An 18,134-nucleotide genomic window follows, 5' to 3' on the forward strand; every position below is an offset into this window, starting at 1 on the left:
CAATTGTTTTTTGCTCTGACATGCACTGTCAACTGTCTGACTTTATATAGACAGGTGTGTGCCTTTCCAAATCATGTCCAATCAATTGAATTTACCACAGGTGGACTCCAATGAAGTTGTAGAAACATCTCAAGGATGATCAATGGAAACAGGATGCACCTGAGCTCAATTTCAAGTCTCATAGCAAAGGGTCTGAATAATCATGTAAATAATGTTCTGTTTTTTTTTATTTGAAATAAATTTGCAAACATTTCTAAAAATCTGTTTTTGCTTTGTCATTATGGGGTATTGTGTTTACATTGATAAGGGAAATTTTTTTTTAATCCATTTTAGAATTTAATGTAACAAAATGTGGAAAAAGTCAAGGTGTCTGAATACTTTCCAAATGCACTGTATAAAAATATGTTTTTAAAGAAACAGTGTAATGAGCTGAAACGAGCCACCTACAATTCCCAACATGGCAGCTTCTTGTCATTGTTGCTAGCTATCTGACCATTCAGGATCATAATAACGCACGCTTTCCGGCCACATCGATGCGAACATCATTTTCGTGATGTTGTCAGCCAACCCGTTTATATGCCTCTTTTTCTTATCGTATCGCTCTCTCCACCCTTCCATCACGTTCTCATAAAAATTCTTCAAGATATTTTCTACCCCCTCTCCTTTCCTCCACTCTTTTAATTTCCTTTGATGTCCTCTCTTTTCCTCTCCTCTTCTCTTCTCTCCTTTCATTTCCTTTCCTCACATCCTCCCTCCTCCCTCCATCTTCGTCCATTGTCCCTCCTCTAGTGCCCATCAGAAAGTATTGATACCCCATGACTTATTCCACATTTTGGAGTGTTACAGCCTGATTTCAAAATGTATTAAATATATTAAATGTTTCACCAAACTACACACAATAGCCCATAATGACAAAGTAAAAACATATTTTTTGCAAATATATTGAAAATGAAATACAGAAATATCTCATTTACATACAGTACCAGTCAAAAGTTTGGAAACCACTACTAGTTTTTCTTTATTTTGACTATTTTCTACATTGTAGAATAATAGTGAAGACATCAAAACTATGAAATAACACATATGGAATCACGTAGTAACCAAAAAAGTGTTAAACAAATCAAAATATATTTTATATTTGAGATTCTTCAAAGTAGCCACCCTTTGCCTTGATGACAGCTTTGCACACTATTTTGTGTGTAGGCTAGTGAGAGAAAAAAACTACATGTAATCTATTTTAAATTCAGGCTGTAACACAACAAAATGTGGAAAAAGTCAAGGGGTGTGAATACTTTCTGAAGGCACTGTATATCCCTCAATTATTATCCCCAGACAAAGAGAAGTTGTTATTTTCATATCACTGAATCCATCTCCAGTCATGGTACAGGCGTGAAACAGCAGTGGGTGAGAACTGTTGTTGAGTATGTGGAGCTGTAGCTCTGTGCAGGGCTGGGGTCAACTTCATTACAATTAGAGAAAAATCATTCATGAAATGAAATGTCTCTACTATTTTCCCTCTGTAAAGTTTTTCATAATTGACTGAGTTGAAATGGAGCTGAGCCCAACCCTGCACCTGATACCTTAGCTAAGAGTCAGCCAATCTCTCTCATTATTTATGTGTGGCAGTAAGTCAGCTCTTGTTTTATAAAGAGCAATGTGTTGATTGATGCATTGCTGGGTGGATGCCCACATTTCACTGTTTCACCCCTGCAGTGTGTGTGTGCGTGCGTGCGTGCGGGCCGTGCCGTGCCATGCTGTGCGTGCGTGCGCATACGTGTATGTGAGAGAGGCGGTGAAAGAGAAGTTTGTCCGGATAAGAGCCTCAACTGAATGACTAGTATTGTTGTGCATTACCAAGCATTGGGCTCTATAGAGTACATTACCAAGCATTGGGCTCTATAGAGTACATTACCAAGCATTGGGCTCTATAGAGTACATTACCAAGCATTGGGCTCTATAGAGTACATTACCAAGCATTGGGCTCTATAGAGTACATTAACAAGCATTGGGCTCTATAGAGTACATTACAAGGCATTGGACTCTATGGAGTACATTACCAAGCATTGGGCTCTATGGACTACATTACCAAGCATTGGGCTCTATAGAGTACATTACCAAGCATTGGGCTCTATAGAGTACATTACAAAGCATTGGGCTCTATAGAGTACATTACCAAGCATTGGGCTCTATAGAGTACATTACCAAGCATTGGGCTCTATAGAGTACATTACAAGGCATTGGACTCTATGGAGTACATTACCAAGCATTGGGCTCTATGGAGTACATTGCCAAGCATTGGGCTCTATAGAGTACATTACCAAGCATTGTGTTCTATAGAGTACATTACAAAGCATTGGGCTCTATAGAGTACATTACCAAGCATTGGGCTCTATACAGTACATTACAAGGCATTGGGCTCTATAGAGTACATTACCAAGCATTGGGCTCTATAGAGTACATTACCAAGCATTGGGCTCTATAGAGTACATTACCAACATTCTCTCTATATAGGACTGGTAAATGTGGTAAATGTCTTAGGACACTATGGTCACATGGAAATGCTCAACAATGTGTAGCCATTCTAAACAATATAGCACATTGCATTTCATTTGGCACAATGGTCACTGCGCTAAAGCCAGATTGGTGGCATCATTTAGTCTCCTGCTCCTCTGATCTAGCCTTCTCCCCAGTCTACGCTGCTCTGTGGACCATACTTTAGGTGCCAGGTCATTTGTGCCTGCCTGCGTGCATGCGTACATGTGTGTGTGCCCGTGTATGCAACCTATTGCAATCAATATCTCTCTACACCACCTATATAATGTACAGTGTGATTTGCAACTATAGGACTGGTCACTGATTATTCTCTCTTCTCTCTCTCTCCTCTCTTTCTTTCCCTTTCTAGTGCCCGTGCTGTGCTGCCATGACAACCATGGCCCCTCCCCTCACGTTTCTCCTCCTTCTCCTCCGATTGGCTCACAGTTCTTTCCCAGAGGAGCCCGGTCCGCTCAGCTACGCTCCCTTAGAGGGTATGTGTCCTTCTCATTGTGTGTGTGTGTGTGTGTGTGTGTGTGTGTGTGTGTGTGTGTGTGTGTGTGTGTGTGTGTGTGTGTGTGTGTGTGTGTGTGTGTGTGTGTGTGTGTTTGCGCACGCATGTATACTGAGTATACAAAACATTAAGGACACCTGCTCTTTCTATGACAGACTGACCAGGTGAATCCAGAAGGATTTTTAATCCTTGAGACAATTGAGACATAGATTGTGTATGTGTGCCATTCAGAGTGTGAATGGGCAAGACAAAAAATGTAAGGGCCTTTGAACAGGGTACGGTGGTAGGTGCCAGTTGCACCGGTTTCAGTCAAGAACTGCAACGCTTCTGAATTTTTCACGCTCAACAGTTTCCCGTGTGTATCAAGAGTGGTCCTCCACCCAAAGGACATCCAGCCAACTTGACACAACTGTGGGAAGCATTGGAGTCAACATGGTTCAGCTTCCCCGTGGAATGCTTTCGACACTTTGTACAGTCCATGCCTTGACGAATTGAGGCTGTCTACTAAAAAGGAATGTATAGACCATTTCATTTTTCACATAAAAATAAGTTCCATTTGCAAAGTATTTCAAGAAACTGGAAAACATATTAAGCAAGTATTTGTATATTCCACAAGTATTATCAGATTAACTGTTTTGTACAGAAAATTATCAAACTCAAATTACAAATGCTGGTAAACACTCAAATACATTTAGTTTAAAAACAAAATCACAAAAGTGCGCTGGCCCTTTACTAGTCCTGAATTCGCGGACCGATATAGACGTCTTCAGCACGGTCATTATTTTTTGCTCATCCCCCCCATCAAAAAAAAACACAGCACCACCACCAAACTACTTCCTGCGGCTATGGATGCAACTCAATATTAGCAACGTGTTCTTAATGTTTGGTATACTCAGTGTGTGTATGTGTTTCTTTGGCCTGCATGCGTTTGTGTATGTATGGTATCTGTGCTGAATGACCCTTGGTGGATCTCAGTATTCCATCAGGACAGAAAGGTCAGGGGTCACAGCCTTGGTCTGGAGCTGTTTTCACACGAAACAACCGTGTCACAGAGATAGATTGCAGAAGCACTGGGAAATGTGTTTCTCCTTGAGTGTGTGAACAAAAGCTGTAATGCTCTCCCCTCCTCTCCTTTGATTTAATATTATGGAGCTGCAACCTGAGGTCATTGCTTTGTTGCTGTTTTACTGCATATCTGATTGAGCATCAACCTAGTTCAAGGGGAGGGGGGTGTGAGAGGTAGAGAGGTAGAGATGGAGGGAGAGAGCGAGACATGGGAGGACAGAGAAAAAAAGAGAGCGATCGAAGGAGGGAGGAGGTAGATAGTCAGAGAGGTGGAGATGGAAATAGAGAGTGGTGGAGATAGAGAGAGGGAGTGATGGAAGAGAGAGAGAGATTGAATAGAAGCAGAGGAGAGAGAGAGGGCAGAGCGTTTGGAGATACGTAGATGGATGGACGTGTATTATGTCGCTCCCTGCAGTCAAGGACAATGAGACAGGGGTCCCACTCAATCTCCTGAAGAGGAGTCCGTATGGAGATGTCCCTGTGTCCTCTCCACCTTCCCTGCAGTGTGTCCTGCTTGTCCTTCCATACTGTATGTGTCTGATCTATCCCCTCTCTTACCCTCCTGCAGTGTGTCCTGTCCTTCCATATTGTATGTGTCTGATCTATCCTCTCTTCCCCTCCTGCAGTGTGTCCTGTCCTTCCATACTGTATGTGTCTGATCTATCCCCTCTCTTCCCCTCCTGCAGTGTGTCCTGTCCTTCCATACTGTATGTGTCTGATCTATCCTCTCTTCCCCTCCTGCAGTGTGTCCTCTCCTTCCATACTGTATGTGTCTGATCTATCCTCTCTTCCCCTCCTGCAGTGTGTCCTGTCCTTCCATATTGTATGTGTCTGATCTATCCTCTCTTCCCCTCCTGCAGTGTGTCCTGTCCTTCCATACTGTATGTGTCTGATCTATCCTCTCTTCCCCTCCTGCAGTGTGTCCTGTCCTTCCATACTGTATGTGTCTGATCTATCCTCTCTTCCCCTCCTGCAGTGTGTCCTGTCCTTCCATACTGTATGTGTCTGATCTATCCTCTCTTCCCCTCCTGCAGTGTGTCCTGTCCTTCCATACTGTATGTGTCTGATCTATCCTCTCTTCCCCTCCTGCAGTGTGTCCTGTCCTTCCATATTGTATGTGTCTGATCTATCCTCTCTTCCCCTCCTGCAGTGTGTCCTGTCCTTCCATACTGTATGTGTCTGATCTATCCTCTCTTCCCCTCCTGCAGTGTGTCCTGTCCTTCCATACTGTATGTGTCTGATCTATCCTCTCTTCCCCTCCTGCAGTGTGTCCTGTCCTTCCATACTGTATGTGTCTGATCTATCCTCTCTTCCCCTCCTGCAGTGTGTCCTGTCCTTCCATACTGTATGTGTCTGATCTATCCTCTCTTCCCCTCCTGCAGTGTGTCCTGTCCTTCCATACTGTATGTGTCTGATCTATCCTCTCTTCCCCTCCTGCAGTGTGTCCTGTCCTTCCATACTGTATGTGTCTGATCTATCCTCTCTTCCCCTCCTGCAGTGTGTCCTGTCCTTCCATACTGTATGTGTCTGATCTATCCTCTCTTCCCCTCCTGCAGTGTGTCCTGTCCTTCCATACTGTATGTGTCTGATCTATCCTCTCTTCCCCTCCTGCAGTGTGTCCTGTCCTTCCATACTGTATGTGTCTGATCTATCCTCTCTTCCCCTCCTGCAGTGTGTCCTGTCCTTCCATATTGTATGTGTCTGATCTATCCTCTCTTCCCCTCCTGCAGTGTGTCCTGTCCTTCCATACTGTATGTGTCTGATCTATCCTCTCTTCCCCTCCTGCAGTGTGTCCTGTCCTTCCATACTGTATGTGTCTGATCTATCCTCTCTTCCCCTCCTGCAGTGTGTCCTGTCCTTCCATACTGTATGTGTCTGATCTATCCTCTCTTCCCCTCCTGCAGTGTGTCCTGTCCTTCCATACTGTATGTGTCTGATCTATCCTCTCTTTCCCTCCTGCAGTGTGTCCTGTCCTTCCATACTGTATGTGTCTGATCTATCCTCTCTTCCCCTCCTGCAGTGTGTCCTCTCCTTCCATACTGTATGTGTCTGATCTATCCTCTCTTCCCCTCCTGCAGTGTGTCCTGTCCTTCCATACTGTATGTGTCTGATCTATCCTCTCTTCCCCTCCTGCAGTGTGTCCTGTCCTTCCATACTGTATGTGTCTGATCTATCCTCTCTTCCCCTCCTGCAGTGTGTCCTGTCCTTCCATACTGTATGTGTCTGATCTATCCTCTCTTCCCCTCCTGCAGTGTGTCCTGTCCTTCCATACTGTATGTGTCTGATCTATCCTCTCTTCCCCTCCTGCAGTGTGTCCTGTCCTTCCATACTGTATGTGTCTGATCTATCCTCTCTTCCCCTCCTGCAGTGTGTCCTGTCCTTCCATACTGTATGTGTCTGATCTATCCTCTCTTCCCCTCCTGCAGTGTGTCCTGTCCTTCCATACTGTATGTGTCTGATCTATCCTCTCTTCCCCTCCTGCAGTGTGTCCTGTCCTTCCATACTGTATGTGTCTGATCTATCCTCTCTTCCCCTCCTGCAGTGTGTCCTGTCCTTCCATACTGTATGTGTCTGATCTATCCTCTCTTCCCCTCCTGCAGTGTGTCCTGTCCTTCCATACTGTATGTGTCTGATCTATCCTCTCTTCCCCTCCTGCAGTGTGTCCTCTCCTTCCATACTGTATGTGTCTGATCTATCCTCTCTTCCCCTCCTGCAGTGTGTCCTGTCCTTCCATACTGTATGTGTCTGATCTATCCTCTCTTCCCCTCCTGCAGTGTGTCCTGTCCTTCCATACTGTATGTGTCTGATCTATCCTCTCTTCCCCTCCTGCAGTGTGTCCTGTCCTTCCATACTGTATGTGTCTGATCTATCCTCTCTTCCCCTCCTGCAGTGTGTCCTGTCCTTCCATACTGTATGTGTCTGATCTATCCTCTCTTCCCCTCCTGCAGTGTGTCCTGTCCTTCCATACTGTATGTGTCTGATCTATCCTCTCTTCCCCTCCTGCAGTGTGTCCTGTCCTTCCATATTGTATGTGTCTGATCTATCCTCTCTTCCCCTCCTGCAGTGTGTCCTGTCCTTCCATATTGTATGTGTCTGATCTATCCTCTCTTCCCCTCCTGTAGTGTGTCCTGTCCTTCCATATTGTATGTGTCTGATCTATTTCCTCTCTTCCCCTCCTGCAGTGTGTCCTGTCCTTCCATATTGTATGTGTCTGATCTATCCTCTCTTCCCCTCCTGCAGTGTGTCCTGTCCTTCCATATTGTATGTGTCTGATCTATCCTCTCTTCCCCTCCTGCAGTGTGTCCTGTCCTTCCATACTGTATGTGTCTGATCTATCCTCTCTTCCCCTCCTGCAGTGTGTCCTGTCCTTCCATACTGTATGTGTCTGATCTATCCTCTCTTCCCCTCCTGCAGTGTGTCCTGTCCTTCCATACTGTATGTGTCTGATCTATCCTCTCTTCCCCTCCTGCAGTGTGTCCTGTCCTTCCATACTGTATGTGTCTGATCTATCCTCTCTTCCCCTCCTGCAGTGTGTCCTGTCCTTCCATACTGTATGTGTCTGATCTATCCTCTCTTCCCCTCCTGCAGTGTGTCCTGTCCTTCCATATTGTATGTGTCTGATCTATCCTCTCTTCCCCTCCTGCAGTGTGTCCTGTCCTTCCATACTGTATGTGTCTGATCTATCCTCTCTTCCCCTCCTGCAGTGTGTCCTGTCCTTCCATATTGTATGTGTCTGATCTATCCTCTCTTTCCCTCCTGCAGTGTGTCCTGTCCTTCCATACTGTATGTGTCTGATCTATCCTCTCTTCCCCTCCTGCAGTGTGTCCTGTCCTTCCATACTGTATGTGTCTGATCTATCCTCTCTTCCCCTCCTGCAGTGTGTCCTGTCCTTCCATACTGTATGTGTCTGATCTATCCTCTCTTCCCCTCCTGCAGTGTGTCCTGTCCTTCCATATTGTATGTGTCTGATCTATCCTCTCTTCCCCTCCTGCAGTGTGTCCTGTCCTTCCATACTGTATGTGTCTGATCTATCCTCTCTTCCCCTCCTGCAGTGTGTCCTGTCCTTCCATACTGTATGTGTCTGATCTATCCTCTCTTACCCTCCTGCAGTGTGTCCTGTCCTTCCATACTGTATGTGTCTGATCTATCCTCTCTTACCCTCCTGCAGTGTGTCCTGTCCTTCCATACTGTATGTGTCTGATCTATCCTCTCTTCCCCTCCTGCAGTGTGTCCTGTCCTTCCATACTGTATGTGTCTGATCTATCCTCTCTTCCCCTCCTGCAGTGTGTCCTGTCCTTCCATACTGTATGTGTCTGATCTATCCTCTCTTCCCCTCCTGCAGTGTGTCCTGTCCTTCCATACTGTATGTGTCTGATCTATCCTCTCTTCCCCTCCTGCAGTGTGTCCTGTCCTTCCATACTGTATGTGTCTGATCTATCCTCTCTTCCCCTCCTGCAGTGTGTCCTGTCCTTCCATACTGTATGTGTCTGATCTATCCTCTCTTCCGCCTTTCTCACTTTTTCACTCTTCCCCTCCTAGCTTTTTTTTTAATCCTTCCCCTGTAATGTAATGATAGAGTATAAACAACCCTTTCTTTTGCTCTCTCGTCCTTCTTCTCAGTGGTGAGGAGGTATCCTGTGTTTGTGGGTAGAGCTCATCGTTCCTCTCAGAGACAGGAGCTGCACATTCAGACAGTGCTCCAGGTCAACCGCACTCTCTACATAGGAGCCAGGTAATAATCAGAAACTGCCTGTATCCTACCGTACACACTGTACACAGTACCCTACCGTACACACTGTACAGAGTACCCTACCGTACACACTGTACAGAGTACCCTACCATACACACTGTACAGAGTACCCTACCATACACACTGTACAGAGTACCCTACCATACACACTGTACAGAGTACCCTACCGTACACACTGTACAGAGTACCCTACCATACACACTGTACAGAGTACCCTACCATACACACTGTACAGAGTACCCTACCGTACACACTGTACAGAGTACCCTACCATACACACTGTACAGAGTACCCTACCATACACACTGTACAGAGTACCCTACCGTACACACTGTACAGAGTACCCTACCATACACACTGTACAGAGTACCCTACCATACACACTGTACAGAGTACCCTACCGTACACACTGTACAGAGTACCCTACCATACACACTGTACAGAGTACCCTACCATACACACTGTACAGAGTATCCTACCGTACACACTGTACACAGTACCCTACCGTACACACTGTACAGAGTACCCTACCGTACACACTGTACAGAGTACCCTACCATACACACTGTACAGAGTACCCTACCATACACACTGTACAGAGTACCCTACCATACACACTGTACACAGTACCCTACCGTACACACTGTACAGAGTACCCTACCGTACACACTGTACAGAGTACCCTACCGTACACAGTACCCTACCGTACACACTGTACAGAGTACCCTACCGTACACAGTACCCTACCGTACACACTGTACACAGTACCCTACCGTACACACTGTACAGAGTACCCTACCGTACACACTGTACAGAGTACCCTACCATACACACTGTACAGAGTACCCTACCGTACACACTGTACAGAGTACCCTACCATACACACTGTACAGAGTACCCTACCATACACACTGTACAGAGTATCCTACCGTACACACTGTACACAGTACCCTACCGTACACACTGTACAGAGTACCCTACCGTACACACTGTACAGAGTACCCTACCATACACACTGTACAGAGTACCCTACCATACACACTGTACAGAGTACCCTACCATACACACTGTACACAGTACCCTACCGTACACACTGTACAGAGTACCCTACCGTACACACTGTACAGAGTACCCTACCGTACACAGTACCCTACCGTACACACTGTACAGAGTACCCTACCGTACACAGTACCCTACCGTACACACTGTACACAGTACCCTACCGTACACACTGTACAGAGTACCCTACCGTACACACTGTACAGAGTACCCTACCATACACACTGTACAGAGTACCCTACCATACACACTGTACACAGTACCCTACCGTACACACTGTACAGAGTACCCTACCGTACACACTGTACACAGTACCCTACCGTACACACTGTACACAGTACCCTACCGTACACACTGTACAGAGTACCCTACCGTACACACTGTACAGAGTACCCTACCGTACACAGTACCCTACCGTACACACTGTACAGAGTACCCTACCGTACACACTGTACAGAGTACCCTACCATACACACTGTACACAGTACCCTACCGTACACACTGTACAGAGTACCCTACCGTACACACTGTACACAGTACCCTACCGTACACACTGTACAGAGTACCCTACCGTACACACTGTACAGAGTACCCTACCGTACACACTGTACACAGTACCCTACCATACACACTGTACACAGTACCCTACCGTACACAGTACCCTACCATACACACTGTACACAGTACCCTACCGTACACACTGTACAGAGTACCCTACCGTACACACTGTACAGAGTACCCTACCGTACACACTGTACACAGTACCCTACCGTACACACTGTACACAGTATATAGTTGTTTCATGATCAAATACACTGTAAAAGACTGAAAACGTCTTTGTTTTTCTCCTGTTGTCTGTGTTTGTAAAACAGAGATGATCTATACAGAGTGGAGCTGGACAATATGTCAGGGGATGAAATCTTCTACAGCAAGGTGAGACAGACAGACAGACAGACAAAGTGTATGACCTCACTGATGTAACAAACACCTCTGATTAAATCAGATCCCAGTATGATTGTAACCCTCTGGTCATGTCATTTTGTGGTCCTCTGCTAGAAGCGGACGTGGGAATCCAATAAGAATGACATTCGAGTCTGCAGGATGAAGGGCAAACATGAGGTTAGTTCCCATCTCTAGCCCAGAGGGCAGCGTATGTCAGTGGTTACTCACAGAAAAAAAACTTGACTACAGTGTGTTGGGGGTGCTGTGGGGTTATCCATTCTAGTAATCCCAATGACATGTTGTCCTGCGGTGAGAATGTGATACCTGCAACTGATCTGAGTGATGAGTAATATGGGGTGATACGATCAGTGAATAATGGAGGCCTAAGAGATAAAGGAGAGAGGGAGGATAGAAAGAGAAATATTTTACTTTTATCTGTCTTATTGGCAGAGAGGGAAGAAAGAAAGAGAGAGAGAGTGAGGGGAAGAGAAGAAGGCAGAGAGAGGGAGTGAGAGGGAAGAGAAGAAGAGAGAGAGTGAGGGGAAGAGAAGAAGGCAGAGAGAGTGAGTGAGAGGGAAGAGAAGAAGAGAGAGAGTGAGGGGAAGAGAAGAAGGCAGAGAGAGTGAGTGAGAGGGAAGAGAAGAAGAGAGTGAGTGAGGGGAAGAGAAGAAGAGAGAGAGTGAGGGGAAGAGAAGAAGGCAGAGAGTGAGTGAGGGGAAGAGAAGAAGAGAGAGAGTGAGGGGAAGAGAAGAAGGCAGAGAGAGTGAGTGAGGGGGAAGAGAAGAAGAGAGTGAGTGAGGGGAAGAGAAGAAGAGAGAGAGTGAGGGGAAGAGAAGAAGGCAGAGAGAGTGAGTGAGAGGGAAGAGAAGAAGAGAGTGAGTGAGGGGAAGAGAAGAAGAGAGTGAGTGAGGGGAAGAGAAGAAGAGAGTGAGTGAGGGGAAGAGAAGAAGGCAGAGAGAGTGAGTGAGAGGGAAGAGAAGAAGAGAGAGAGTGAGGGGAAGAGAAGAAGGCAGAGAGAGTGAGTGAGAGGGAAGAGAAGAAGAGAGTGAGGGGAAAGAGAAGAAGTGGGGGAGGAGGAGAGAGAAAATTGGGGAAGGAGAAAAGAGGGAGAGAGGGAGAGAATGAGATGGCGGTGTCACACAGCCCTGGGGTAGACCATGGAAATCAGGATGGAAGGGAGATAGGGAGAGAGAGGGAGAGAGCAATCAGTGGAGTAAGCACTTGAGATATATAAATAGAGGTAGAAGACCAAACAGTCACAGATAAAAGGAGAGATAGAGAGACAGAGGAAGGTAAAGAGGAAGAGCGTGGGAGAGAGAAAGAGTTGTGTGACATTAAGGTTGACAGATGAAAGGGAAAGAAAAAAAAGAGAAAGTAACAACATCAAAGGTGTTTGACATCAAAAGTGGAGAGAGACAAAGACAGACAGAGTTGAGTTTTTAGAAAAACCTTTATTTTATACTTAATAATGAACACAAATATTGGCACACTGTGACTTTTCAGAAATTAAGCAACAAATGTGTCATTCCTAAATAAAAATAAATTAAATAAAAAAACATATACGTTCAACTCATTTCATTGACAAAAAATAGTTTCCCCTCCTCCACAAAACATACCGCTCCTTCATAAGCCCACTTCTCCTCAAACAATGGGAGATGTTTTACAGCCGAGAAGAACTCAAAATCCACTTTTATGCTCACTTTGACTAATCCTTTAAAAACACATCTTACAACCTGCTCATAACCCCTGCGTGTCTATTTTATGTTTCCTACTCAGAAAAATGGCCATCTTAGCTTGTCCCTGTCACGTGTGCGCCCTCTCCGGCCTCTAGGTCACCAGGCTGCTCGTTATGGCGCACCTGCGTGTCATCACTCACCTGGACTCCATCACTTCCCTGATTACCTTCCCTATATATGTCACTCCCTTTGCTTCCTTCCCCAGGTGTTATTGTTTCGGTGTCATGTCTGTGCATTGTTCGTGGTCTCTTGTTTTGTATTATGTTATGTTTATTTATTAAAACACTCCCTGAACTTGCTTCCCAACTCTTAGCGCACTCGTTACAGTCCCCCCAAAATGTTTTAATAGTTGACATTTTCTTTTCTGTTGCTTACTATAGTGAAACCCCAAAATAAAAACAGTGTTATTGAAAATCTCCCCTACAGCTGTCAACAAAGACTCCAGCATTTCAAAGAGGCTTTATCCTCTCACACTCCATAAAACAGTGAAACATTTTTTCTCTTATGTTACAAAAAGGACATCCATCTCCAATATCTGAGTTAATAACAGATACAAAAGCATTAACTGCAATAATGCCATGCAAAACCCTCCATTGCATGTCACTAGTGGCCTTTTGTAATGGTGGCTTGTACAGTGCTCTCCATGCTGGCTTTACCCTGTCATCAAGGCCCAGTTTTACCCTCCAAGGAGTGTCTTTTCTATGTTTCAATTTATCTTTATTCAAATCCTTGACACACCCCCTCTATAAAAGTCTTTCCCGTTCACCTCATCCAAACCCACCTCTTCCAACCCTCTCAAATCCAGTAATAACACCTTTCTTTCTGACTCTGGGATGTTGGGTGTAATCCCTAGTCTTGGAAATGAGACGTCTTCATGTTGTACCTTCTTCTTATGATTATTAAGCAGAGCCTTCCTGCAGCTTTCCAGCAGTTGTCCGACAATTCTTTCCGACCTCACCCCCAAATATTCAGCCACCCGTCACCCGGTTTTACAGCATTAATTAACACCACCTCTGTAATTAAACGTCACTGCCTGGTATGGCAACTGCTCGGTCTCCGAATGCAAGGCACTACAGAGGGTAGTGCGAACGGCCCAGTACATCACTGGGGCCAAGCTTCCTGCCAACCAGGACCTCTATACCAGGCAGTGTCAGAGGAAGGCCCTAAAAATTGTCAAAGACTCCAGCCAACCTAGTCATAGACTGTTCTCTGCTACCGCACGGTAAGCGGTACTGGAGCGCCAAGTCTAGGTCCAAGAGGCTTCTAAACAGCTTCTACCCCCAAGCCATAAGACTCCTGAACATCTAGTCAAATGGCTACCCAGACTATTTGCATTGCCCCCCCCCCCTCCCCCACACCACTGCCACTCTCTGTTGTCATTATGCATAGTCACTTTAATAACTCTACCTACATGTACATATTACCTCAACTAACCGGTGCCCCCTCTGTATATATTGTTATTTTACTGCTGCTCTTTAACTACTTGTTACTTTTATCTCTTAACTGTATTTTTTTAACTGCTCTGTTGGTTAGGGGCTTGTAAGTAAGCATTTCACTGTAAGGTCTACACCTGTTGTATTCGGCGCATGTGACTAATACAGTTTGATTTGATAAACAATGATCAGAAAATCCCACTGGGGTTATCACACTTGATTTGCAGACCTGAGATTGATGCTCAAAACAATAAAACCTATCTAACCTGGTCAGAGAGATGGTGTTCTCTCTCACATGGGCCCATGTGTTCTGTCTCCTACCTCCATGTTGGCTCCAAACATCACAGTGTTACAATAAAACCTATCTAACCTAGTCAGAGAGATGGTGTTCTCTCTCACATTAGACCATGTGTTCTGTCTCCTGCCTCCATGTTGGCTCCAAACATCACACAGTGTTACAATAAAACCTATCTAACCTGGTCAGAGAGATGGTGTTCTCTCTCACATTAGACCATGTGTTCTGTCTCCTACCTCCATGTTGGCTCCAAACATCACACAGTGTTACAATAAAACCTATCTAACCTGGTCAGAGAGATGGTGTTCTCTCTCACATTAGACCATGTGTTCTGTCTCCTACCTCCATGTTGGCTCCAAACATCACACAGTGTTACAATAAAACCTATCTAACCTGGTCAGAGAGATGGTGTTCTCTCTCACATTAGACCATGTGTTCTGTCTCCTGCCTCCATGTTGGCTCCAAACATCACACAGTGTTACAATAAAACCTATCTAACCTGGTCAGAGAGATGGTGTTCTCTCTCACATTAGACCATGTGTTCTGTCTCCTGCCTCCATGTTGGCTCCAAACATCACACAGTGTTACAATAAAACCTATCTAACCTGGTCAGAGAGATGGTGTTCTCTCTCACATTAGACCATGTGTTCTGTCTCCTACCTCCATGTTGGCTCCAAACATCACACAGTGTTACAATAAAACCTATCTAACCTGGTCAGAGAGATGGTGTTCTCTCTCACATTAGACCATGTGTTCTGTCTCCTACCTCCATGTTGGCTCCAAACATCACACAGTGTTACAATAAAACCTATCTAACCTGGTCAGAGAGATGGTGTTCTCTCTCACATTAGACCATGTGTTCTGTCTCCTACCTCCATGTTGGCTCCAAACATCACACAGTGTTACAATAAAACCTATCTAACCTGGTCAGAGAGATGGTGTTCTCTCTCACATTAGACCATGTGTTCTGTCTCCTGCCTCCATGTTGGCTCCAAACATCACACAGTGTTACAATAAAACCTATCTAACCTGGTCAGAGAGATGGTGTTCTCTCTCACATTAGACCATGTGTTCTGTCTCCTGCCTCCATGTTGGCTCCAAACATCACACAGTGTTACAATAAAACCTATCTAACCTGGTCAGAGAGATGGTGTTCTCTCTCACATTAGACCATGTGTTCTGTCTCCTACCTCCATGTTGGCTCCAAACATCACACAGTGTTACAATAAAACCTATCTAACCTGGTCAGAGAGATGGTGTTCTCTCTCACATTAGACCATGTGTTCTGTCTCCTACCTCCATGTTGGCTCCAAACATCACAGTGTTACATTAAAACCTATCTAACCTGGTCAGAGAGATGGTGTTCTCTCTCACATTAGACCATGTGTTCTGTCTCCTACCTCCATGTTGGCTCCAAATATCACACAGTGTTACAATAAAACCTATCTAACCTGGTCAGAGAGATGGTGTTCTCTCTCACATTAGACCATGTGTTCTGTCTCCTACCTCCATGTTGGCTCCAAACATCACACAGTGTTACATTAAAACCTATCTAACCTGGTCAGAGAGATGGTGTTCTCTCTCACATTAGACCATGTGTTCTGTCTCCTACCTCCATGTTGGCTCCAAACATCACACAGTGTTACAATAAAACCTATCTAACCTGGTCAGAGAGATGGTGTTCTCTCTCACATTAGACCATGTGTTCTGTCTCCTACCTCCATGTTGGCTCCAAACATCACACAGTGTTACAATAAAACCTATCTAACCTGGTCAGAGAGATGGTGTTCTCTCTCACATTAGACCATGTGTTCTGTCTCCTACCTCCATGTTGGCTCCAAACATCACACAGTGTTACAATAAAACCTATCTAACCTGGTCAGAGAGATGGTGTTCTCTCTCACATTAGACCATGTGTTCTGTCTCCTGCCTCCATGTTGGCTCCAAACATCACACAGTGTTACAATAAAACCTATCTAACCTGGTCAGAGAGATGGTGTTCTCTCTCACATTAGACCATGTGTTCTGTCTCCTACCTCCATGTTGGCTCCAAACATCACACAGTGTTACAATAAAACCTATCTAACCTGGTCAGAGAGATGGTGTTGTCTCTCACATTAGACCATGTGTTCTGTCTCCTACCTCCATGTTAAATCACTGACCGTTAAGTGCAGTTAAAATCCCCAGCAAGAAATACATGATCCTTAGTCTTACATTTCTCAATGGTGTTTGATAATGTCTCTATAAAACATACCCTCTCAACAAATGTATTAAACATATAGCGATGTTTTCATACCTTACTCTAACTTTTAATAACCTCCCCTCAACTATCTCCTCAACCTCACATGACAAAGGCAAAAACCCTTCTGAGAACAAGATGGCCACACCCCGACTTTTTGAGCTTCTATGACTACACCACTGCTCCCCTCCACACACTCCTTTTGCCACATAAATTCATTTTCAATATTACTATGCGTTTCTTGTAGAAAACGTATCTTACTCTTCATTAAGTCATACTGTCGCCCCATTTACGTTCAAAGTAGAAATCTTAAAACTGCTCATGGCTGAGAAAAAAACATACGGAGGATTGCTGAGTTAAGGCTGCGACTGAACTCTTTCATTTCCTTTAGAATTTAAGTCACTTGTCACTCTAGTGACAACTTTCAAGAGTCAACCGATTTCAGCTTGTCAAACCTCCCCCGTTAATTTTTACATCAGAACCTTTGCTGATTCAATAAACAAATCACTTTCAGGAAAAAAATATGTTACATTATAATCCTGCATATATTTCTTCCTTTTTGTCAATTTCAAAAATGATTTTAACAATCCCATACCTCCCTTCCACCCCATTTCTCTCGCAATTTTGTTGTGATGCGTAAAATGACTCACTCTCGCTATCCTCGTCAGAGGAAAACCCACCATCTCTATCTGTTTATCCTCAACTGATTTATCAATGTCTACCTTCATCACCTCTTAAATTCTTCCTCTTAATCCTGGGTACTTTGAAAACAGCTGCTTCATTTTCCATTGTTTCAATCTCCTCTTGAACTCCACTTTCATTTTCCAGCACCGACTCTGCGAAGCCAATCGCAGTCGCAGTCTCACCGGCTATTTACCCTCCCTTTTTACTCTGATCCACCACAATTTCCCCCGTAGCCACACCGCTCTCCTTTCCTACTTTTCCAACCAAATCTACCCACCTTCTCCCTTCACATGTTCATCCCTTCGCGATGGTGCATTACCTGCTACCGGGCTCTGCGCGCTCGTTCTCGGGACAATAACTTACCAAATGCCTCTCATCGACAGCCAAAACGTTTCATTTATTTAGTAGAAGCGTATAACACAATCAAATCTGTGAATCTTAAAACTGAAAGCTAAATTCAGTGTGTCAGTATCCTTCTTTAAAATCATGTGCACTTGTCTCCTATGAGACACGACATGTTTCAGCAAAGGAGATTTGCATCCAAGAAATAACCGTTTTTATTGTAGATACAAGTTGACCATGACGAGATAACTCGCTCCAACACTTAATCTCTAACAAATGGTGGCACGTTTGAAAGTATAACTTTCTTCGCCGGATTCATAAGAGGAAATAACGACGTCTGTGTATCCCGCAATACAACACCACTCTCAACTGTCGTATTCATCTTTTCAGTGGAATCTAAGAATATCAATACATTTGAGGCTGATTTTATGCTATTTTACCCAATGCGCCAACAGCTGAGCTACGTTCTTCCACCGAACATCCTGGCGTAGCAGGAATCTTTACTCCATGCCGCCGACTACGTTTTTCAAAACCCAACTCTCC

General features: G+C 44.7%; 1 protein-coding gene across 1 annotated transcript in view; it reads left to right on the forward strand.

Moving 5' to 3' along the window:
- Window positions 1–18,134, forward strand: part of LOC115157393 (semaphorin-6B-like) — a 71,103-nt gene that overhangs the window by 34,492 nt on the left and 18,477 nt on the right. The window contains exons 2-5 of the mRNA XM_029705600.1: window positions 2,903–3,026; window positions 8,732–8,843; window positions 10,793–10,853; window positions 10,977–11,039. Coding sequence (XP_029561460.1) covers window positions 2,921–3,026; window positions 8,732–8,843; window positions 10,793–10,853; window positions 10,977–11,039 — 342 coding nt within the window. The 5' untranslated portion in view covers window positions 2,903–2,920. The remainder of the gene's footprint in view (window positions 1–2,902; window positions 3,027–8,731; window positions 8,844–10,792; window positions 10,854–10,976; window positions 11,040–18,134) is intronic.

This window comes from Salmo trutta, chromosome 21 (assembly GCF_901001165.1).
Source record: "Salmo trutta chromosome 21, fSalTru1.1, whole genome shotgun sequence".
NCBI classification, from domain to species: Eukaryota; Metazoa; Chordata; class Actinopteri; order Salmoniformes; family Salmonidae; genus Salmo; species Salmo trutta.